General features: G+C 35.3%; 2 protein-coding genes across 5 annotated transcripts in view; one reads left to right on the top strand and one right to left on the bottom strand.

Annotated features, from left to right (window-relative positions):
- The first annotated feature begins 53 nt into the window (after window positions 1–53).
- C5H14orf28 (chromosome 5 C14orf28 homolog) lies at window positions 54–9640 on the top strand. Of its 3 annotated transcripts, none has more exons than XM_010976952.3 (5): window positions 54–553; window positions 2874–3398; window positions 5193–5282; window positions 6470–6604; window positions 7470–9640. In XM_010976952.3, the coding sequence occupies exons 2-5, from the start codon at window positions 2875–2877 to the stop codon at window positions 7651–7653; spliced, it is 933 nt and encodes a 310-aa protein (XP_010975254.1). In that variant the 5' UTR covers window positions 54–553; window position 2874; the 3' UTR covers window positions 7654–9640. The 3 variants fall into 3 exon arrangements, with proteins under 3 accessions (XP_010975254.1, XP_031309510.1, XP_064341990.1); XM_031453650.2 differs by having other exon boundaries at window positions 54–364; XM_064485920.1 differs by lacking the exon at window positions 54–553 and having other exon boundaries at window positions 2554–3398.
- A 9313-nt stretch (window positions 9641–18953) lies between these two features.
- The window catches only part of KLHL28 (kelch like family member 28), a 34767-nt gene continuing 29228 nt past the window's right edge, over window positions 18954–24492 (bottom strand). For both annotated transcript variants that reach the window (XM_010976953.3, XM_010976954.3), the window contains exon 5: window positions 18954–23532. In XM_010976953.3, the coding sequence (XP_010975255.1) occupies window positions 23369–23532 (164 nt within the window). In that variant the 3' untranslated portion in view covers window positions 18954–23368. The remainder of the gene's footprint in view (window positions 23533–24492) is intronic.

Raw genomic sequence — 24492 nt, forward strand, 5'->3', positions numbered from 1 at the left:
ACCCGGCGTCTTCGCGCGTGCGCAGCAGCGCCGTCAGGCAGCTAGGGACTGGGCACTGGGGGCTGGGGGGCGGGGGGGCGGAGGTCAGGCCGAATCTTCCTCCGTAATAAGAAGCTACGCGTCCCGCGGTCCTGGCTCCGTGGGTCCGGTCGGATCGGGCCTGGGCGCTGGAGCTGCTGTGGCTCCCGCCGCGGCGGGTGCTATGGGGGCCGTGCCGGAGCCCGGCGCTCACGCCCGGGGAAGCCGAGACAGCCGGCGGTGCTAGTAGATGAGGCGGCGGCGGCGGCGGCAGCACGGGCTCTCCATGAGCAAGCGGCGGCGGCGACGGGTGCGGCGGCACCGGCGGTTTTCGGTCCCTGGGGAGGTACGAAAAGTCGGCTTCCTGGTGGACGGAGACTGGCCGGTGTGGGAACGCCTTCCGATGCCCGGCTCTCCCGCCTATTACCCGCAGTCCCAGGCGCTCTGCGGGGCCGCTGCCCGAACGCAGGCTGGGGACACCCAGCTCTCTCACCGCTTCCCGGTTCGGGGACCCGGCCGCCCTGCGGGGCCAGCGGTCAGTGCCAGGCCTTCCCGGGCGCTGTGGGCCGGGGGCGGGGTGGGCGTGGCCGGAGTGCAGGGGATGGAGGAGGGCGCCTACCGTGGGCCCCGCGGGTCCCTGCACCGAGACCCGTGCTGCTTCTAGCGGGAGCGCGGGCCCCTTTTCCGGATTATTTCGGGGCGCTGACTAGGGAGGGTACTTAGGACCCCCGAGCTCTTAGGGATTCCGGCACTTAATGCCTTCGTCAAATGGACTGGCCCTCACGACCAGCGTGGAGTACAGATTGTCACCCGTGGAAATGACCGCAGAAGGAAGGTGTCGTTTTGCCAAGAAAATAGAAGTCGGGGGAGTTTTCTGGGTTTATTGAAACTAGAGGGCTTGTTGAGGCTGGAAAATGAAGCCAGCAGGATACTTTCTCCAGGGCTTCTAAATCAGTGCGTAACTAAACTATGTTTCCGAAGGTGTGGCCAAACTTAAAGACAATTTTAAGTAAAGCTGTTTGCAGCCATTTCTCCATCTTTTTTAGTCATTTTTATTGTAATTTACTTTGGGGAAAATCACGTTACTGAAGAAGCTAGACTAGGTGTCCTGTAGTTTTTTTCAATTCTCTCTTATCCTCCCCACTTTTTTCCATAGAAAAAGGCTAAAGAAGTTAGTTTCATTTTATGTGTGTATATATTTTTAATACACGTATGTAGTTTATATATATATTTGTAGTTTAATTCTCCCGAAGTGTAACTATTACTTTACAGAGCTATAGTTACTCATTTGGTCGTGTCTAAAAGATAATTTGGTTGAGAAATATTACAGAGATTTATAATTTCTTTCCAATACAATATTTAGAAATCTGAACTCAGGCTCTTAATCATACGACCTTGCTACAAAATTCTTTAAAATTCAACAAAAATCAATCAAACCATAAAGTTATTTTCAAAGTATTTAAATGCCCTATGATTTTTTAAAAATATGCTCCTAAACATGTCAGTTCCTATTAAGAAGAAACTTGAGTTTGTGTTTTCCTAGGCTCTAGAATTGCCACCCCCTCTTATTCCTAAGTGGTTGACTAGAGCTGACATGTTAGCAACTATATATAAACATCTACACTTCAGACTAAATATAGTGTTGAATATTTTAGAGTCCACAGTATCTTGCCTAGTCGAAAATACTCTGTGTGTGTGTGATAAAACGAAATTTTTAGTCTGCTAGTGTTGCAAAGTCGGTTTGAACTTAATTTTTCACACAAATAAAAATCTGCAGCATTGAGCTTGGGAGGATGTGGTACTTGAAAAGATAATCAAAAGACCCTGATGTCAGTCACTAATTCCTCTGTTTCTATTCAGATGTTTCCCTTTTTCATGTAAAAACACTTTTCCATTAAAGTAACATATTAGGAAACCCTGTGATGTTTTTAGTTTAATCATTTGATTGCCCCGAATAAAGTAAAGCAATTTTTTTCAGTTCAGTTTTATTAGGACCTCATTCTTTAATTTTTTTTAATTTTGCTTTATTTATATACAGATGACACCAACATGCTTATTAGAATACTGTCAATGATTTTTTTAAAAAAGTGTTTAGCTATCCTCAAGGCTAGGGGAGATATAGGTGCCATTTTAAATAGGGAGGACACTTCAGTTCATTCCCAAAGCATGCAGAGAGGGGCATCAGGATAATTATCAAGAATCAGATCGTCACAGCATGGCCTCTGTAGTTAAAATCACAGGATATCTAGCATGGTCTTAAATTGCAGGTAAAAATCCCAAAGTGCATAGAAATGATTTTTTTATTAGCTGTGCTACTATTCAGTTAAGTTCTCCTGATTATTCTTCAGATGCTGTCTTTCAAAGCCAATTGGCCATTATTCTGTAGCCCAACTAAGAATTCCATTATATCATTTTCATATGTGGAACCACACATATTAACAAGAAAATGAAGCACAGCTTGTATTTTGGAGGAATGAAGAAATTTACGTTAGAAATACACGCAACCAAATTAGGATTGTATCTTTCAGTAGCTATATTTTTATTCAGGATTTTTTATCACAGTGTTTTCCTCTATTAATGATAAAATCTGCAATACAGTTAATATAAAACCCTATCCAATGACCATCTGTACTTCAGAAAAAGGTTTCAGCTTCTTAAATGGCCTTTCCAGAGATCATGCATATTGCCAAAAGATAGCTCAAATTGTTTTTTTGTTGTTGTTGTTACTTTGGGAGCCCATCTACCAAATTTAATTGGAATCTTTAGATGGCTTTATTCTCACTTAAATATGTCTCATGCATTTAAAATGTGAAGTCACAAATTTACAAGTACTATTTTAACCTTTGAAAATGCAGGATGAAGACACTGTTTGAAGAGATCAAAGCATCAATTAAAAATAACTATAACCAAGATCGCTCATTTTGGAGGCCTGTTCTTCCCTGGGGAGGTGTTTTTACTATCAAAGCTGGCCGCAAAGCAGTATCCTGTACACCACTCTATGTTGAAATAAGACTGAAAAATACCTGCACCATCGATGGATTCTTGATGTTATTGTATGTCATTCTCAATGAAAACGAAAATTTCCCCAGGGAGCTCTCTCTTCATTTAGGTAGAGAGTTTGTGGATTGTTTTCTTTATTTAATGGACACCTACAGCTTTACAACTGTGAAGCTACTTTGGATTTGGGACAAGATGGAAAAACAGCAGTATAAATCTGAAGTTCATAAAGCTTCATTAATAATTGATTTGTTTGGGAATGAGCATGATAATTTTACAAAAAATCTCGAAAATCTCATGTCTACCATACAAGAGAGTTACTGTTCCAACTGGCGATGCCCAACTCGAGTGCAGGAAGATCAGCAGCGCACAATTAACATAAAGTAAGTTGCTCTAACGTCTGTTTAGTCACTTCTAGCAAAAAATAGCATACTTCTAGGGGAAGGGTTTAGGTCAGTGGTAGAGCACCTGCTTAGCATGCATCAGGTCCTGGGTTCAATCCCCAGTACCTGCATTAAAAATAAATAGATCAATAAACTTAACTACTTTCCCCTCTAAAAAAATAAAAATTTTAAACATTAAAAAAAATTTTAAGTATACTTTTTTATAATGAATGACACATATAGATAGGCAGATAGATATAGTCAAAATACTTCTTAAAGTACAGACTGTGTAATAACACACATAAAGCAATCACACAAATGCAAGACTCTTTAGTAGGTCCCATGACAAAAATGTTACTGTTGTGTTACATCCAAACATCTCAGAATTTACAAAATCAACTGATAACTATTTCACTAGTAAAGTAATGAACTATTCAGTGTGCAAAATGTTTTGCTCTGAATTTACTAATATGACTATGTAGATAATTCCTTGTGTCACAAACTGAACCTCTTGAACAACACTTAATACTGCATTGGAATCTCACTCTGTGAGTGGATCTCTGTCGGCTCAGCTAGTTCTACGTGAACAGGAAGATTGAAAGTACTCCCCATTGTGGCCAGGGCATAATTAGAGACAGAAACCCCAAAAAATGAAATACTAATATCTGAAGAGTACATGGATTTCAGAGACTCTTTCACTGGCTAGGAAAGGTGCTGGTAGCCTGCTGAGTCATTCTGACTTTCAAAAAGAAGGCACACCTCCAAGCTGGTAAATGACAGGAAAGCCCAACTGGCAAGCTTTAGTAGAGTATTGGGAAACATTAAAGTCCCCAGGGGACAGGAGCTGGAAAACAGATCCTTGCCAGTGGAAAAAAACAGGACAGGAAACAGACCCAAACACACTGTTGTCAGAAAGCGTATTTGGCTCTGTGGTCCAGAAAAATAGCTAGATTGTTCCCTTTGGGAAATGAACATTATGTACCTGGACAAATTCACATTTTCCATATAGCATATTTAGTTTCATATTGTAACATCATGCTACTTAGGGAAAGCTGAAGATATGTTATACTTTTGAGAGTCTACCAATTAATGTCTCTGTTGTTTTGAAATACACCTTGTCCATTTTCCTATGTTGCTGATATGATGATGTTGATTTTGAAATGTCCATCAGCGGAAAAAGTTCTGTTACTTTGAATGATAATGGACTAAAAAGTGTTTCGGAAATTTGTCTTGTTTCCAAAAAACAAGTATCTTTTAATTTGTATACGTTTTGAAACTATGCTGAAATATTTTCAATCATTTATTAACACAAGTATTTATGCTTCTCTTAATGAATTTTTAAGTCTTTTGCCTGTTTTTCAATCCTGTATTTAAAACAACCTCTGAAGTATGTAGGAAAAAATGTTTTTAACAAATCAGAAAACTGAGGCCAACAATTGCATTGAGTCAGGTGACTAATTAGCTGCTCTCCTAATTTGGGGTCCTGCTTTTTTCTGCCAAGACAGAATCCCCTCTGTTGAATCCTCTTGGAAATTTTTAAAGTAATGACAGTTGCATGTTTCAGGATCAGTTTACAGAAAGATTTAATGTTTCTTAGAAAGCTGCATGCATGAGTTTTTTAAGTTCAACTGTTTTCTCTACTGTCAATAAGAAATACAAAGATGAATAACAGAGGTTATACGTTTATACGTGGTTTGCTAATAATGAGCTGACCCGTAAAATTTGTTATCCTAATAATGTATTTACATGTAAAATGTGGAAGCAGTTATTACATTCATTTTGCAATTGTTTTAGTCCTCCCCAAGAAATTCCACATGGAAACTTGATACGACTGGCTGTGGATGAGTTATTCTGTTCCAGGATTGAACTGTGTGCGGAGCTTGGGTGAGTATATGATAGACATTTAAGATGAAAGTATTTCTGTTTTTTTTATAAAGAAACCTGGACAGCTATGCTCTTTGATGTTAATACTTTATGAAATAGCAATTCATAAGTATTTACGAAGCCTAATATTTTTGGAATCTCAACACCTAGTTTACTATGCCATTTTATGCTGTATTGTCATTATCAGTACCACTGTATAGAATATAATACTGCAGTTACTTGATGAATACAAAGCAAATGCTTTTTCTTTTTTCCCCACTGCTGAGTAGGTACAATAAAACCTCGGTTAACCGGAACCCAGCTAATCGAGACCCTCAATTAACTGGATTTTTTCCTGCACTCCTCATTTAGGAGAAAGAGGTAAATGACAACCAAAAAGTTTAACATAATTAAAAAAAAACACAACAAATCCAAAGGAGCTGAACATTTTTATCCCAGTCTCTTAACAAATTTTATACCTCCATTAAAAATAACTAAATAAATAAACCTAATTACCTCCCCCAGGCCAAAAATAGATCAGTATTTGGAAGGATGATCATACACCTAATCAATCACAAAAGAAGGAAAGAATAAAATACCTTCATTTAATTGTACTTAAATCCAGGAAGTGAACTAGTGTATTTTTGCAATGAATACTAAAATATAATGGTTTTCTGGTAACTTAGTTTAGTCAGTGTTTGTTAACCAAAATGCTGTGCCCTGAGCATTCCGGTTAATCGAGATTTTACTGTATAATTGTCTTTGTCTTATTCTGATCCATATGCTTAATACCTGATACTACTAAGAAAACAGAATTTGCTTCATCCTAATGGCAAAAGGAAGCAACTCGGGAATTTTACCCAGTCTATAGGTGACTGTAAGAGTCATATTACTCCCTTTCTGCCATTATTCCCATTTGAAACCAGCTTAGAGAAAGAAATGTATTTATAAATAAAAATTTTTATATCACTTCAAAAGACTACATGCTTTTATAAGCTTAAATAAAAATAGTTTTTCCTGGAGTTTTAAAAGAATCATTTCTTATATATAGAATTTCACTGCTTATAAACTCTGAGAATTAGGTATATAAGATATTAATATAGTCATAATAAGCATAACTATTTTAGTTATGTAGTAAAGACAACTCAGAGTGATAAAGGCAGCTTTGTCTTAAGTGTAATAAAGTTCATGCCTATTTTCAATTTTAGGTGTGGTGGCTTAAGAGAGTTTTCCCAACGAGTGTTCTGCCACGGGGCACCCCCTTTTGTTGTCTTAAATATGCAGCATTGGAAATCTGAAGATCTGGCATATGTACCCTATTACTTGGATTTATCTGATCACAAGTAGGTGTTTTTTGTTCATTCTTAGAAAACCAATTTAAAAAAATAAATTTATCTTACATTTTTCTGCTATTCCATCTTGAGTTTTACTAGCCCTTAAGGAAATACATATTGTTGAAAATCCCCTAGCTATTTCTAAATTTATGTGTCCTGACTGAGATCAGAATCTACTGCAGGGGGTCAGTTGCTGGCAGTGTGCAGAGTGGTTAGGTGCTTAGACTAGACAGAATTGGATTCAAATCCCAGCCCCACCTTACAAGCTATGTGACTTTGAGCCAGTAACTTAACCAGGTAACACATCAATCTTCTTATTTATGAAACAGAGATGACAGTATCTGGTGCCATTTTTGTGAGCATTTAATAAGATGGGACGTGTGAAGTGTTTAGGATAGTATCTGAGTCACAGAAAACAGTCAGTAAAAACTGGCTGGCTATTACTTGTATTTCAAGTCACAGCAGTGTGAGTAGTATGAGGTCATCACTTAAGCATAAAATGTTACTGTCATCATTAGATTAAAATATCTACATGCAAATTAGGACACCCAGGGTTGTTTTAACTTTTTGCCTTTAGAAGTTTCTTTGTGTGTGTTCTCTTCTGTAATAGAGCCATGCAAGTTATGAGTTAACCTGTTAAAATATGCTTTTTAAAATTCTTAAATTAGATATAGGTTTTTTAAATTCTTAAACATCTTACTCCACATAACGAATTATAGTACATGATTTTTACAGAAGGATATCTTTTTCAGAGTATAGAATGCAAATAATCTGTTTTTTTAGTCCTTAGTTAAGAATTTAAGAAACATTTTTCTTAATTTCTTAGGAACAAAGCATTGTGATTCTCGGCTACACTTTGTCGTTTAATTTGCAGGTATTTGTTGGAAGGTGCCACATTATTTAACAAAGAGGAACACCATTATTCTGCAGCTTTCCAAATTGATGGACATTGGATGCACTATGATGGCCTCAGAAATGTGAATTTAATTTTGTTAAATAAACCCCCAGAGTTTCTTCTCTTGTCATCATTGGTTTATATTCGAGCAACAGAGAAATAAATATAGACTGATGCTAAATTAAATTGTTTTCCCTCCTGCCCATGCTCCCCCAGATGAAGGGGTTTTTTTTTGTATGTACTTGGTATCCAAGGAAATAGTTCAACTATGTTAGTTTCAGAGGTGTATTTTCTAGTGTTGAGCCCCAGGTAAATGTTTTATATCGAGAATCTATGCAAAAATGTTTGTATTTCTGTTTTCTATATCCTGGGTTATTTTTATACAAGCATATTTTATGTTGAAATAAAATATATCTTGTAGCCTTTGTATTTTTTATTTATATGTACCTCAAAGGTTTTTTACAATTCTGTCTTTGAATCCAAGACAATATTTCATCATTTAAATTCTCAGTTTTTCTTTCTGGATATCCATATAAAACCTGGGTACAAGTCAGTTTTCCGTTTATATAAATTTAACAGTTCAAAATGTATCTGACTATATTTATTTGCCCTACCTCACTGGAATCCAAAGTGCACTATTGGATCTGGTATGGATTTGAATGTACAACTTCGAGATGGCTTAGTCTGTTTTACCTGTTGATTTGCCTAGTGTCCCTGGAGCAAGTCCTTAAAATACTTTGGTGAGAATGTTTTTCTGGACTTGAATTACTGCTTTATAATGGCAAATTATTTTAACCACTTGGTAAACTATTAAAAACCTACCAGCAGATTTTAAGTATTAACTAAGCTCCCAAGCTTAATTAAAGTTATTGTTACAAATCAATTGTATAACTAATCTAAATATTTATAATTAAATGTAGTGGAAAGTCTCTAAAAATTTATTTTACAGATAAGACTATTATTTTAAAAATTAGGCATACTGTATGTTTACTAATGTTTAACAATGGAAATGTACTTTAAATATATATTTAGGAGAAAATGGGTACCTGGGAATACAGTTGACCCTTGAAAAACTTGAGGGCTGGGGCACTGACTGCCCATCCAGTCAAAAATCCCCATGTAACTTTACAGTCGGCCCTCTATATTGGTGGTTCTGCATCATTGGATTCAAACAACCTTGGATCAGCACGTATTTATTGAAAAAAAAAATCTATGTAAAAGTAGGCCCACACAGTTCAAACCCGTGCTATTCAAGGGTCAACTATATTTCTCTTCCTAGTAAGTCATATTGGCACAGAGGAAAAAATACCTAAATTTTTGGAAGTAACATCCATGTGCTCCCCTGTTAGTAGTAAATTGATAGCATGAGGCTTTCTTTGATTTGCAATATAAATCACCAGAATTTTATAGTGATTGGAATATTATGTTTCTTTTCAAAGACCCCACGATCTCTCTTCCTTTTGCAATTTAAAGGAAAAAAAACTTAATTAAGTAATATTCTCAAGGGGAAATACTTTTTTAAAATCTATCATTCTTTTAGTGTTTACATTTTAGTAAACAGTCTACCCTAGCTTTTGGGTTGAGATTGAGTGCAAATATATTTGGAGATTTCTACACAGCAACACAGTTCACTGCCATGTACTAAATTGCTAAAGTTTGATTTAATAAATTAAGTCTTACATTGCTTTGGTGCCATAGATAACTTACTGAAGAATGGATAAATGTGGGTGCAGCATTGATGAGAATGCCTTTTTATCTTACGTAAAAAAGAAGTATTTGTAGTATTTGCTCAAAATAGTGATTTATTTTATTAAAAATTCACCCCAGAGTTTATTTTAATAGTTTCCCACATATATTTAAATAGGATTTGCTTTAGAGGAAACTTTTCTGGGGACACCTTACTGCATGAATCAGAGTATACAAAAACAAATATTAGCATATATATATATATATAAATGGTATTGACAAAATTATTCCTAATGCAGATTTATTCTTTTATGAATTGCACTTTTTTGGAATAATACTAGTTTATCATGAAACAATGACTTACCTACCTCACAGGGTTGTTGTGAGGATTAAAATGTTTGTTAATATCTTGACTACCTTGAACATGCTAATAAAAAAACGTATTTTTCTACCTCTTTTATGTACAGGCAAGTGTCCTAGATTCTCTCTCACTAATGAACTCTTAAGATTTTTTAAAATTATTTATGTAAGCGGTAGCTCATAATCAGTAATGGATTTAATGTGTAATGGAATTTAAGTATGCCTTCTGGACCCCAGATGGTTAGGATTTAAGGATAATAGGTATTTGATATGGTGGTAGTTGCCTAGTAGAAAGAAGAAATTATCCCCTTCGACCAAATAGTAAAAAAGGGTGTAAAAGAATGAAGTAAACAAGATTATTGCAGAATGTGAAGGTGAGGGTATGGAAAATTCTTTATAACTTTAAACACCCTTAGAGAAATCAGATGCTGGGGCGGGGAGGGGGCAAAAGATGTGAGGGAATAATCAGAATATATTTTTAATCAAAAGGCCATAAACCACAACTATATCTACGGGGAGAGCAGAAATGGTTTTTAAACTTTGGCCTCAATCGAAGGGGGATGAAGAACAAATAAAGCAAACTTAAGGAGAAATCTCCAACATTTAAGGAGAAATTTCCAACTTCTCTGCAGCAAAAGAAACATGACTCTCCTTCAAAGTTAGCAAATAATCCTAGATGTATCCTTCAAAGTAGCTTTTCATTATTATTAGGATTGACTTAACGTCTGAGGCCATGTCACTGGATCTGATCCAATCAAAGAAGAAGCGAAACTAAAGATGACTATCACAGGCAAGCTTACTACAGCGAATCCTAGGTTCCAGTTCACTCTTCACAGAGTAGGATCAGACAAACTATATAAGCAGATGACTACTATGACACACAAACAAAACGCTGTACGTGTGAGCATACCAGCACTTTAACTTTATAATTAAATTATTTAATGACATTTAATTATTTGACAATAATTATAATGCACCGTAAGTAAGCAGGAAAAGTACACAGTTTCTGTAAAAATGACTGCAATTAGTACTATGAAACCATAACCTAAGCAAACACTTATATTCTTCTCATCTTCCTTTGTTAAAATCAAAAGCTAAAATCACGTAGCTTTTAAAGTTCATCTTAACAATGCCGTACTAACAGGTTCCTACACACCCAACTGGCCCAGGTTTAACTATCAGCCTTTAATTTCAAATAGAATTTGAGCCCAGAGAAAACAACCTTTGTTGTTCCCTCTCTGGGAAATTGAGAAAGTGAGGAGGCCTCTGTAGCTAGATGATATCTTTATATGCTGATATCTACCTGAGGATCTGTATTAGATTATATACCCTCAATGAGCAATCAGTTCCATAATCCATCCCTTGCTTTCTCAGTGACATCTGTAAGGTATCAAGAGGAGTATCGCTAAAAATTAAAAAGGGAGCTGCTCTGATGGGGCCCTCAAAACTGATGTGGTGTAGAACAAGAGCTTGGGGACCCAATGAGCTTTGTAGACAACAGCCTGGTAGAATTAGAAACCTGCTGTTGTATGCTTAGCTACATGTTCCTAACTTGCTTGTTTTCCCTTTGAATTTTGTAAAGTCTAAATTTTAATATGATAAGAAAAATCATATATAAATCACAAAGAATTCAGTAAACTCAAAAAAAAGTGTAAAGAGAAAAGTGATCATCCATGATTTCTCCACCCAATGATAATCATTGGTTTCTACTGGTAAAGATTTTTTGAAAAGCCCAGACTGGTTCCATAGTGCTGAAGAGAACCAAGAACCAAGGAGTGGGGACTTTGGAGAAAGAAATGTATACTCCTGGGGGCCAGCATAGGGACGATAGAAGTAATCAGCACAACAAAACGTCTAGAGGAAAGTGTTCATAGCAGGACTATATGCAATAACCAAGACATGGAAGCAACTTAAAGGTCCATCAACATGGATGGAAATGGAGATCATCATACTAAGTGAAGTCAGCCAGAAAGAGAAAGAAAAATATCATATGATATTACTTATATGTGGAATCTTAAAAAAAGGACATAAATGAACTTATTTACAAAACAGACACAGACTCACCAACATAGAAAACAAACTTGTGGTTTACCAGTGGGAAAGGAAGTAGGAAAGGATAAATTGGGAGTTCAAGATTTGCAGATACTACTATATATAAAATAGACAAACAACAACTTTCTACTGTATAGCACAGAGAGCTGTATTCAATATTTTATAGTAACCTATAATGAAATAGAATATGAAAAGGAATATGTATATATGTATGTATGTATGACTGTACACCAGAAATTGACACATTGTAAACTGATTATACTTCAATTAAAAAATACATTGATCATAATTAGCTTGCTTTAAGGGTAGAGTAGGAAAAAGCTGGCTGAGGGGGGTTTGTAAAAGCTGGCTGAGGGAACAATAAATAATTCTGCACACCCCGCATATGGAAATGTTAGGGCAGAAGGAAAGGAGAGGAGGGGAGATGAAGGCAGGAAGCTCAGGAGAGCTGACTTGTACTCAGGTCAAGAAGAGACCAGGTGCAAGCTTAAAGGAAACGGCTAGCTCAACATGCCAGAGGACTTCCCTCTGTACAGTCACCATTGATTGACTCACCTTTTCCCCATTCTAGACACGTGCACATCTCCAGGGCAGAAATCATTTCTAATTCAACTAGCAAATAATAGATAGTGAGTACGTATTACATACAGGCTGCAGAGAAAGTATGTCTGCTATTAACTTGCTCCAGCTTTGTAGCTCCCAAACCAAGCTTAGCCTGCTTGGGCAGAGATTTCCCCAGCCATCTAGCCGTGATGTGAGGTTTTTGAAACACTCCTTTCCCAGTAGCTGCCTAGCATCCTTGGAGGAGGTTGTAGAGGAAAGAGAATATAGATTGTCCAACTTGAGATTTCAAGGGCAATGTATGGTCCTACTGCCTATACATCTAACCCCAAAGCCTAACCACTTTTAATTTCCATTAGAAAGCTACAAATCCTGAAATTAAAGATAAAACAAATTTCAAACACCAGCAGATTTTAAAAGAAATTCATTGTAGCTGAAGTTATCCACAAGAAATAATTGTATCAAATATTTTCTAATTCTCGTAGGAGGGAAAAAAACTTGAGAGTAAAGTGAGAGGGCCGTGGGGACAGGTTCTCTTTAATACTCCTGGACTCGTGGAGGGACAGGATTGCTGATTCCCAACCCTTGCCATTTTCTACATGAACACTAGGTGGCAGAGGCTCCTCAGTATAGAATGTAAAGGAAAGTTCATTTGAACTTTCTGGCCTTTAAGTACTAACCTACTTTGTAATTTGGGTGAGGCAAGTCTCATTTTCCTTCCATTCTATGACAGTATACACACTCACAGCTTGGGAATAACATACAGTGGTGATGCCTTTGAGGAGGTTGGCTATGCTCTCTGCCAACAACAACCCAGCTCAAATTCTGTCTGTAAATCGATTCCTGGGGTTTCTTCGTCGTATCCACAACCCTCATGTTTTCTGGCTTCCTCTCTGCTTTCTTCACCTCTTCTTTAAAAAGGATTAGGAATTCCTGTCCCTTGAGAGTTTATGGAAGTGCCAGAAGCCCTGATTCGGGATTGACATTCTTCCCACAGGAAAAAGATAATAGAATTTCAGACTTTTGAGGTGAACCTGGTTATGTAATCATATTACCACTGGATTATCTTTATTATGATCAGTTCTCAACTGATTTTCTTGTTGTCAAGGAGAAGCAAGTATATGGCAGTTAAATGTATAGAAACAAAGTAAACTGACTGGGTCCAAAGTTGGGCTCTTTCACTGGTTGTGTGGCTTTGGTCCTATGACTTAACCCCTCTATTTCCACTTTCCTAACTGTAAAATGGAGGTAATAATAGGATATAGCTCATAAGGTTGTGGTGAAAAGTTAATGAATTATTATATACAGCACTTAGTTCCTGGCACATAGTAAGCACCATGAAAGTGTTCGCTAAGATTATTATTGATTCCTGTTTCAATATTCTGTTAAGAAATAAAATTAGTGGGTAAGTAGTGGACTTCAGAAAATGAACTAAATTTTGTGCGAATATTTCAAGTTTGTTGGCTGAAAACCAACCATTGCTAGAAATACCATCGCTAGTATTTCTGTGGCTAATAAGCTCACAGAACAAATTATAATATTAAAACAGTAAAAAATTGTTAAATTCATGACTTAGCTTGAAATGCAAAAACAAATAAAGCAAAAATTAAAATGTTGGCGGTAAGTGAATAGCTTTGTATAGCACAGGGAATTATACTCAATATCTTGTAATAACCTGTAATGGAAAAGGATCGGAAAAAGAATACGTGTATGTATAACTGAAACACTTTGTTGTACACCTGAAACTAATACAACATTGTTAATCAATTATACCTCAATTTAAAAAAAGTGAATAGCGTAAATTTTCCTAGATACTAAAATAATAATGAAATATCACATCTTGTTCCTGCTCAAAATTATTTATCCACCAGATACTGTCCAAAATAGTTTACCCCGATCTGGCTCTAAAACTTTTGGAGACAGAGTCCTCTATTCATTGGGAAACACCTATGCTATTAGATTCTAGGACCCCTGCTTACTTAAATTCTTAACTGTCCTCAGGGCACACACAAGAACATCCTTTCCAATACTTTCTGCCTGATCAGGACGACAAAAGTGATTGGCTCATTCTTATTTAGATCCTTCCTTACTTAATAAGGGATTTTAGGCATTTTTCATGCACACTAAAAATAAGAAGCTTTTCATTTCTTTCATTATATTTCAATGTTAGACATAATTTGAACCAAAAAGAACCTGAGGCCAAGTGTTACCTTTTAATACAACACTGAGTAGGTAAACTAATAAAAACAGCCTATAAGGTATTCTTGTTTATTTTTGATGGGAATGCAAAATGGTACAACCTCTTGGGACAGTTGGGCAATGTTACAGACTGAAGGTTTGTGTCTCTTCAACATATGAAAACTGAAACTCTGCCCTACTCCATGTGTTGGTATTAGGTGAGGCCTTTGGGAGGTCATCAGGATTAGATAAGGTCATGAAGATGGAGCCCTCATGAGTGAGATTAGTGTCCTTATAAAAGTCATGAGAGACCTCAATTCCCCCCTCTACTCTGTCACATGAGGACACTAGAAGTCAGCAGACTGCAGCCCCGAAGAGGTTTTCATTGGAACCCGATCATGATGGCACCCTGGCCTTGGACTTCCATCCTCCAGAACTTTGAGAAATAAATATGTTGTTTATAAGCTGCTCAGTCTGAGGTATTGTCTGTTGCAGCCTGAGTTAAAACAGGCAAAATGTAGCAAAATTCCATATTATCTACTCTTTAGCCCAGCAATTCCACTTCTAAAAATCTATGCCCAAAACACAAAATGACAAATGCACAAGGCTATTCACTGCTGCATTATTTGTAAATGCAGAAATCTAAAAACAACCCAAATGTCCATCAGCATGAGACTGGTTAAAAATTTTATGATCTATCTACACACTAAGGTGCTATGCAATTATAAAAAAGATTGGGAATTATCTTCATATACTGATATGGAATAATCTGCAGACTATATTAAGTGAAAAAAAGTTGAAAAACAGATTTTACGTATGAAAGGGTGATAAAACAAATGTGGCAAAATGTCAAAAATTGGTGTACCTTGAAAAAGACATATACTAACTTTCTGTATTATTCTTGGAACTTCTCTGTAAGTTTATCATTAAGTTATGTCAAAATAATTCTTTAAAAGCAGTGAGGCTTTCAGTGGAACTTAAAGGAAGTATCCACTGGCTTAAGATGTGTTGATTGAAACACATGTATTCAAATAAATATATTACAAAATCATGAGTTTATGATATTTGATCACCTTTGGAGTTTTCTAGGAGTTTTCATTATTTTAAAGATTGAGACAGGACATCTCAAAAATGTTCTCCTAGGGCAATCTACCCAAGCAATAGAAATAAAAGCAAGAATAAACAAATGGGACCTAATGAAACTTACAAGCTTCTGCACAGCAAAGGAAACCATAAGTAAAACAAAACGACAACCTACAGAATGGGAGAAAAATTTTGCAAATGAAACCAACAAAGGCTTGATCTCCAGAATATATAAGCAGCTCATACGACTTAATAAGAAACAGCCAAACAACCCAATCCAAAAATGGGCAGAAGACCTAAACAAGCAATTCTCCAAGAGAGACATACAAATGATCAATAGGCACATGAAAAAATGCTCAATATCACTAATTATCAGGGAAATGCAAATCAAAACTACAATGAGATATCACCTCACACCAGTCGGAATGGCCATCATTCAAAAGTACACAAATGACAAATACTGGAGAGGCTGTGGAGAAAAGGGAACCCTCCTTTACTGCTGGTGGGAATGCAGTTTGGTACAGCCACTGTGGAAAACAGTATGGAGATTCCTCAAAAGACTAGGAATAGACTTACCGTATGACCCAGGAATCCCACCCCTGGGCATATATCCAGAAGGAACCCTACTTCAGGATGACACCTGCACCCCAGTGTTCATAGCAGCACTATTTACAATAGCCAAGACATGGAAACAGCCTAAATGTCCATCAACAGATGACTGGATAAAGAAGATGTGGTATATTTATACAAATACTATTCAGCCATAAAAACCGACAACATAACACCATTTGCAGCAACATGGATGTTCCTAGAGAATGGCATTCTAAGTGAAGTAAGCCAGAAAGAGAAAGAAAAATAACATGAGATCGCTCATATGTGGAATCTAAAAAAAAACCAAACAAACATAAATACAAAACAGAAACAGATTCATAGATATAGAATACAAACTTATGGTTGCCAAGGGGGAGGGGGGCGGGAAGGGACAGACTGGGAGTTCAAATTTGTAGATACTGACAGGCATATGTAGAATAGATAAACAAGATTATACTGTATAGTACAGGGAAATATATACAAGATGTTGTGGTAGCTCACAGCAAAAAAAAATGTGACAATGAATATATTTATGTTCATGTATAACTGAAAAATTGTCATCTACACTGGAATTTGACACAACATTGTAAAATGACTATAACTCAATAAAAAAAGTTAAAAAAAAAAAGACTGAGAAAGGAATGAATCACACATTTCCCTCAGCCTTTCCTGTATAGATCTTATCTCAAGGTAACCAAATAAGTGATGAAGAAATGCTTTCCTTTCCTGAACCCCAGCTAATAAATGCAAACGGAATGGCAGAGTTAGAAAATTACTATTTTACAACTTAATATGATAATGGATCCAGAAGTAGTCACTAATAGCTGCTAAGACCATCAGGTTTGAGTTTGATGGGGAACTTGATAATGAAGGATCAGGTTGACAACTGAACTCAAACTGTGATTAATGTTAGCATCACTAAAAGTGGGATAACCAGACATAATATACTTCAGATGCAATACAACAGGAGGTATGGAAGTACATGCAGCATCAACTATGCTTGCCAAAAAAAAAAAAAAAGATCTAAATCTAATCAACAGTTTGCTGCCAACTGTCGACAGTTTATAGAAAATCTGCAGAATAGGATGGTAAATTAAACAACACACAAAAAAGCAATCAGCCAACTCTGAAATGTTGGACAATCTACAGGTAGAATAATCTCACTTACTAACAAATGGCATGAAAAGGGGGAGGAGGGCAGTGACTGGTAAGAGATTAAAAGGGATTTAGGGATTAACAGTAAAATTCAATGAATAATTTTATTTCGATCTTGACTCAATCAACTAACAAAAATTTTTGAGACAGTAAGGAAAATTTGATGGCAGACTGTGTTAAATATTATAGAATATTGTTTTTAAGTGTGATTATAACAATGTTATTTATAGAATGAAAATTTTAAGTCTCCTTATTACTTAGAGATGCAGCCTCAATTATTTCCCAGTTATATTACATTGCATGTTTGGGATTCTCTTTTAAATATTCCAGAAAAAAAAAAATAAGGTGAATAGATGAAGAGGAAGTAGGATTAACAAAATGTGCTTAATTGTTGAAGATGGATGATGGGTACATGGAGATCCCATTTCTATTAGAAAGGAAGAAAAACACCTGGAAGACCCATGAAAACCCACTTGAACTTATTATCTTAACACAGAGCTCAATTCTACTCCTAGGCTTAGGAGTTCAGACTCTCCATTGGAACAGATTTTTGTATTCCATCGTGAGTCTATTACTGACTCCTACAATCCACCCATCACATTGTCTTCCAAACTGAGTCAAAACTTCCACTCCCAATACCGTACTGGCCCCAACAAGAGAACTATCTAGTAATTTTAGAAAGAACACGAGAGCTCTGCCAGAGTAGCCTTCTCTCTTCTTTTCTCCCTCCCTGAAGAAAAACACCACCACCACCACCGATCACCGCCATGTCTTTTTCACTCAGATTGTAGGATGTGGTATGTCACTCCTTTACACCTTCTGTTATGTCTTAAACATACTAAGCTCTTAATAACTGCTGACAGATTTTACAATGACTTCTGGGTAATGTGTAAGCTGTCTGCTTGCTTTTGAATTAAAAAGCAGAACTTCAGAAGCATCTAGTCAAGAAATCTTACTTCTAGTATTTTTATATGTACTCTCAAAATGCATATTTACATATGTCATCCATAATATTTTGAACACTCCAGTATATATCTGTTAAGTTTCTACTTCTACTTTAGGAGTTGTCCTCATTAAGAATGCAGTTGAGGGATTGTTACCTGGCTTTCTAACCAGAAAACCCATGCTCAAAGCAACTACAAACGCTTCTGTTACCCATAATTTGATCAATATCTAATGTTTTGTTAATTAGTTTATTAAATGTCAGGGGCATTTATTGGGGGATAATCTAATGCCTAACATGGCAACAAAAACTTGCTCTTACTAGTGAAATTAAAGTTTCAAGATATGGACTGGATTGTCTACAAGTATATTTCCAAACCTTATATGGATAGGTTATCAGAATCTATCCAGGCCTGTAGTTTACAACTTCCTTAAAGATGGTACCTAGTGTTCAAGTCTTTGTTTATAGCTCATCCTTTAGTAGGACTGCTGGTTACTTGGTGCTGGCCATAAAAGTAACAGAGTCTTCTGGAATGTTGCCTTGTCTGCCTCAAGTAAACCTTTTTTATAAGGTAAGGCTAGTTCAAGAATCTAAAAAGATAGCTGCGACTGCAATGAACTCACCAACTGAACTCTTTTGTGTTGCTTTGTTAATGAATGTTTCTTTAAGAGTCTAAACGTGTGGCAGAATTTAGTCTAAGACATGTTGTTTTCATTATAACCTGGTAATGAGGATGTAAAGGAGTGGCTATCCCACTCCTCAACTTTTGTGGCCACTATCTACCAAAAAGAACCTAAGAGTTGAGCATGACAAAGTTAGCTTGGGTCAGTTCACAAAGATGGAAATGTACAAAGTCTTGTTTTGCAAATTTATTTTAAATATTTCACATTAAATGAAATTTAACCATAGTCATCACAGAGCATTACCACAATAGTACACACAAAGAACTTAAAAGAAAAGACGAAAGAATATAAACTTCAACAGGCTAAATGCCACTTTAGTATGTAAACAAAAATAAAATAAAACCCTGATGCTAAAAAGATACATATTCAGAGGTAAAATACATATACAAAAACACTTAAACGTTACATAATCCACAACTAGATCACATTCTTTGCTAGAGAGTACATCTATTAGTACTCTACATCTACAAAATTTCAGAATCCTGCTAAAATCAAAACCATATCTGGTTTATGATACAGCACAATTCATAAGGCAAAAATATAGGCATTATCATCCAGTTCTTTAATTTCACTTGTTTTTAAGGCAGACTTGGAACTTTTTGCTTAATATTTTAAAATAAATGGGACTTACACATGATAAGTTGACAAAATTAACAATAAATTATTTCTAGTTAAATACGTGTAATATAATAAGACATATGGATAACAATTTTTCTCTCTGCAGAGATGTAAACTGGATTTTGACTCCATATTCACACCAGTAAGAAAACTTGTAAACCTATGGTATTTAAAACATGTTTTCCTCACTCATTTCAAATGTGTAGCAACACTGAATCAATATACTGTAAGTGAAAATCCAATATATATCCAGCCACAGAATAACTGTATCTAATTAAATCATGCCTAATTAAAGCGCTGTTTCACACACACACAAAAAAGGGGGGGTTAAGAAGTAGAACTGGATGTTAACTTGACATGTGACATCTTTATAATTTCTTAACTTTCAACTACAGAGGTTATAGAGGTTATCACAAGTTTATTGAACTTTAATCAGTATATTTATTGTAGATTCTGATTTTCCTGAAAATGAGCACTTAGGTGACAATACCAGAAATCCAAAACCAAAACTGAAAACAAACACGGCATTATATTTACATATATTTCCTTCAACATTAGCCAGAGCCTTGATAACATAGTAAGTTTTTTTAAGTTTCTATAATTGTTTTTCTACTAGAAAATATATTATCCAATTCTAGGAAAGTTTGAGCTCTATAAATATTAGGTTTTTAAATAATTCTCTTTTATGTCAATAAAACCTAACTGGACACTAAAGGATACAAATATTTATACATAAACCAGATCTCCAATCACTTCTTTGATGCTGGAAATAAGGAATTAGATTCACACTTTACCGTAATAGTTATCTGGGTACAGGTCTCCTTCACTATATTTTACCCTTTGAGTGAAAAGACTGTATCATTTCTATTTCTAGCCCCTGTAGTATCTAGCACAGTATCGCAAACATATTGTAGACCCTCCATATCTGTCAAGCTATCAAAATAATTTTTCAAAACCTAATGCCATTCTCTTATTACTTGATACCATGTCCTATAATGTAATATTCATATTTAAAATAGTATTAGCAATAATACATGAAACTTATATAACTATCCTTTGGGCTACATTAAAAATCACTTGGATTCTATTACTATATTCAACATACATTAAAGAGCCGAACATTCCTAACAGATTAAGTCTTCATAACACAATTACAGAAGGCAAGTATCTTCTAACTGATAAGATTAATTTCTATTTCCCACTGTTACTTTTTTCCAAAATAGTTCTGGGCAATCTTAAATAGCTTTCTCCTCCTTGCCTGAGTATATAAAATTATTTCTAGTATCTTTAACCCTGGGAATTTATAATCACATTTTGATCCTTTTTAATATAAGAAACGTGGCTTTACGTTCACAATTGGTCAGCAAAATATTCATGATGGAACTTCTCACAAATCTATACAAGAAGGCTCTATTGTAAAGTTATCAATTGTCAGGTGACAATACCTCTGATTGCTACGCATAGTACAGAAGGGTTAGCAAACCTAAAATAAGCATTTCTAAACTTTTTTTCTTTTCCTTTCACAGGTTTTCAAATTTGTTCTCTAGTATATGGCTCTTACAATTGCCCAAGATGTTTCACATTAAGCCTTCACCAAGGTGAAACTTAGATTCTTCCAAAACAATGATCAGCTTATGCCTTTGGTCTGATTTACCAAATGATTATATATTTTATACTAATTTGATAGTGGGGATGATATGTGAGTAAAATAAAACATATAGTATAGATCTGTTTACAATTAAATTTCTATAGTCTTTCAAATCCCCTTATCTTCTGGAGAGAGGGGATTAAAATAGTGAAATAGGATGTATTTGACAATTTGACTGATATAAATAGAAAGAAAATTGAGTTGGGGATTTAAAATTAAGTAGGTGATGGAATCTATTCTAAATTGTTTTCTTTTAAATAAAGTCTAGGCCAATCACAATAGTGCACCTTGTTTCTATTCAACAGATTTATTCAAATCAATTAAAAAGTTATTGCTATATATCATTATGTTATTCAAACAAGCAACATAGAAAATATTCAGCCTGTCCATTTTATTAGTAGCTCTTGTTGAGTTCTTAATTAGAAAGAGACTAAAAATCACTTGCAAGGTTTTATAATCTGTGCAAATATTCATAAAGCATGAAGCTACCTGCATGATTAAAGATGAGTTTACATAGTAGTATATATTTAAATCTACAACAGGCAGTTTATGGAAGAACAAGGAAAACTGCAGACCGCCTGGCTATAAATAGTTTTCAACAGATAACATATATGTTAACAAATAAACCTATGTTTTAAATTACAAATGGCTTCTTAACAATAGTTTAGAACATTATGGCACTTAAGAATGCAGTATGAATTTTTTCCTAGGAAACAAATACACGTTAGTTTTGCAGAGACTATAAAGAGATAGCAGACAGTTAAAAAAAAAAGAAAAAAGAAAAAAAATCAAGGAAAGGAAAACAAAATGACTACAGTACCAAAAGTACAAGTACCGACATTCTAATAAAATGCAAAGTAATGTGTTCAAGACTAGCGGACATTTACTAAAACATGCTAAAACAAAATGAGTTAACTAGTTCTTTTTTTTTAAATAAGCTATCACTTGGCTATAGCAAACAATTCTACTTTAAAAGCTTGTTTCTTAAGTGAAAGTAGAACTGAATTTAGAACCATTACTTAAGTAAACATCGAGTTCCAGTTTTCCTCAATAACTTTAAAATATTCAGTTACCTAAGAAATGTACAAAGTAATGCGTAACTGCCTAGCGCTTTATATTTAATGCATATATTTTTGTTTTTAAAAAGGGCATATAATATGTGGTACAAGAAAAAAGAAGACAGAAAAACGTACCTTTCTTTAAATCACTATTCAGGAACCATGAAAAGCATAACATAGACCATTTAAATGATGTTTGAATGTTAACATTAGTATAATGACTAACATTTTTAATAAGCAAAAATGAACCAAGCCAGTAAAAATGAAAAATACTATTGAAACATGTCATGCGTATCTCACATTGAACATCCAAAAGAACATGTTATAGCCTTGTTATAGATCCTACAGTTAGCACCATTTTTATATCTGAACACTTTGAAAAAGCAAACAAAAGTCTTAAAAAACTAAAATTATTGTAAGGATACATTAAAAAAAAACAATGTGCATTAAGGGTGGGTACTAAATATGTGTCAAATATTTACATCAACACTGGGAAGCCTGCTGTACTAAAAAACAAAAGCAAAAAAAACTGATATGCTTAACTCTTTCTAATCATGCTTAGCACAGCATACACAGATGGGTAACTAAATTCATTCAGCATTAACCTGCCCATATAAAAAAGGCATACACAATAAATATCTGACTTCTTAAAACAGGACCCCAAATATCATGATAGTAAATGCATTTATCTTGCAAACTTATTACATCCCCAGCCCTAAAGCCATTTAGCAAGAATGACTCACTATGGCATGTAATCTACAACCCTTAAAAGTACCGGGGGAAAAGAAAGCAGCCCTTTGTTTGTTTAAAATGTTAAGCATGTGAATTTATATCCAACAGACAGTATCAGCCCTCTGTCCAGTCACTAAATATACTCCAGCATCTAAGCATCTCTTGTCCTGGTAATCATGGTGCATGTCAAGGAGGGGGAAGAAAGCTAAAATATATGTTTTTTAAAAGCAGCAAGGTTTTCTCCACATGTATGCTTATGAACTTAAAACTGTTCTATCCCAGTATTAGAAAAAAAAGTGCACAATTCAATTGGCAAGATCTTTCCTTTTTTTTTTTTTTAATGACTGATTCACTGTGTAATCAGGAGCAACCAAAGCTACTTGTCAGTTCAAAGTACCCAACAAAACTCTGAGTCTTCATGCCATTTTAAGTTAAAAAGGAAGCAATGTAGCTTTTGGATTTCAGAAAACTGGGCATCCTTTCATGCGGTACAAGGTTCATCACTACGCTATTTCCACAGTCCACACTTGTCAAAGTGCAGTTAATCCAAAATTGCAGCGACAGTATATCATGCCAGCTGAATCCAGCCATGTATCTGAGATAGGGTCATATTTCTGCACGGTATTCAGATAGGAAGACCCTGAGTGACCACCAACTACATAAAGGTAGTTATCAATTACTGCAGCACCAACTCCTAGGAAAGGTGGGTAAAAATAGGGGAAAAATATGTTAACTATGAAGTAGACTTCACACTAAAAGTAAATTTGTATCTTAATGCTTTCTTAAAATACATTTCAACAATCTGTTATTAACTATACAAGCAATATAGTAATATGTGTTTACTGGAAAAAAAAAATCCCTTGGTATAAAAGTAACAGCTGACATCTTCCTTTGTCTCTCTTCCACAATCCTGCGCTCCCCTCCACCATAGGTAAGTATTATTACTAATGTAGTACATATCTTTCCATATGCTTTCTTCTCAATTTACATTTATATTTTTCAAGAAATCATTCATTTGTATCATTTGCAAATATGTTGAAATTTTAAATATATATTGAACTATATAATTTATGCTTTAAAAATTCTACTTTATATATTATTATATATATAGTTCTAAAAGAACAAGCTACTCAATTTTTTAATATTCTCATTGTTTTATAGCTTTCCCTTTCAATGGTACCACAGAAACTAATTATAGTAAACAACTAAAATAGTTCATTCCATTTTGCCCTTTCAATTTCTTTGCATGCTTACTTTTCAGGAGTTTCTTTAAACATAAATGCAAGGAATACGCCAGAAGCATTTTCCATCAGTAACTTAAAACCTTCCCCTTAAAATAACATGATTTGAGTTTGGGCTCAAAGATAATTTCTTCTTTTCCTCAAAGATGTATTTGTTTTTCTCTATGAAACCTGAAATCCAACACTTTATTTTGCAGATCAACTATACTCCTTGAGGAGGAAAAAACATTTGAAAGTGAACACATATAGGCTGCTGATGTACAATAAAAAACAAAGTAGAACAATCCAAGGATCCTGTGTGTGTAACATATAAAAAGATGACAGTTGTTACAAGGACAAAAAGAGTTTCTATCAGATCATTGTTACCAGCATTTCTCAAAATGTGTTCTCCAAGTCTAAAAAATTATATGCAC

Source organism: Camelus dromedarius, chromosome 5 (genome assembly GCF_036321535.1).
Source record: "Camelus dromedarius isolate mCamDro1 chromosome 5, mCamDro1.pat, whole genome shotgun sequence".
In the NCBI taxonomy this organism is placed as follows: Eukaryota; Metazoa; Chordata; class Mammalia; order Artiodactyla; family Camelidae; genus Camelus; species Camelus dromedarius.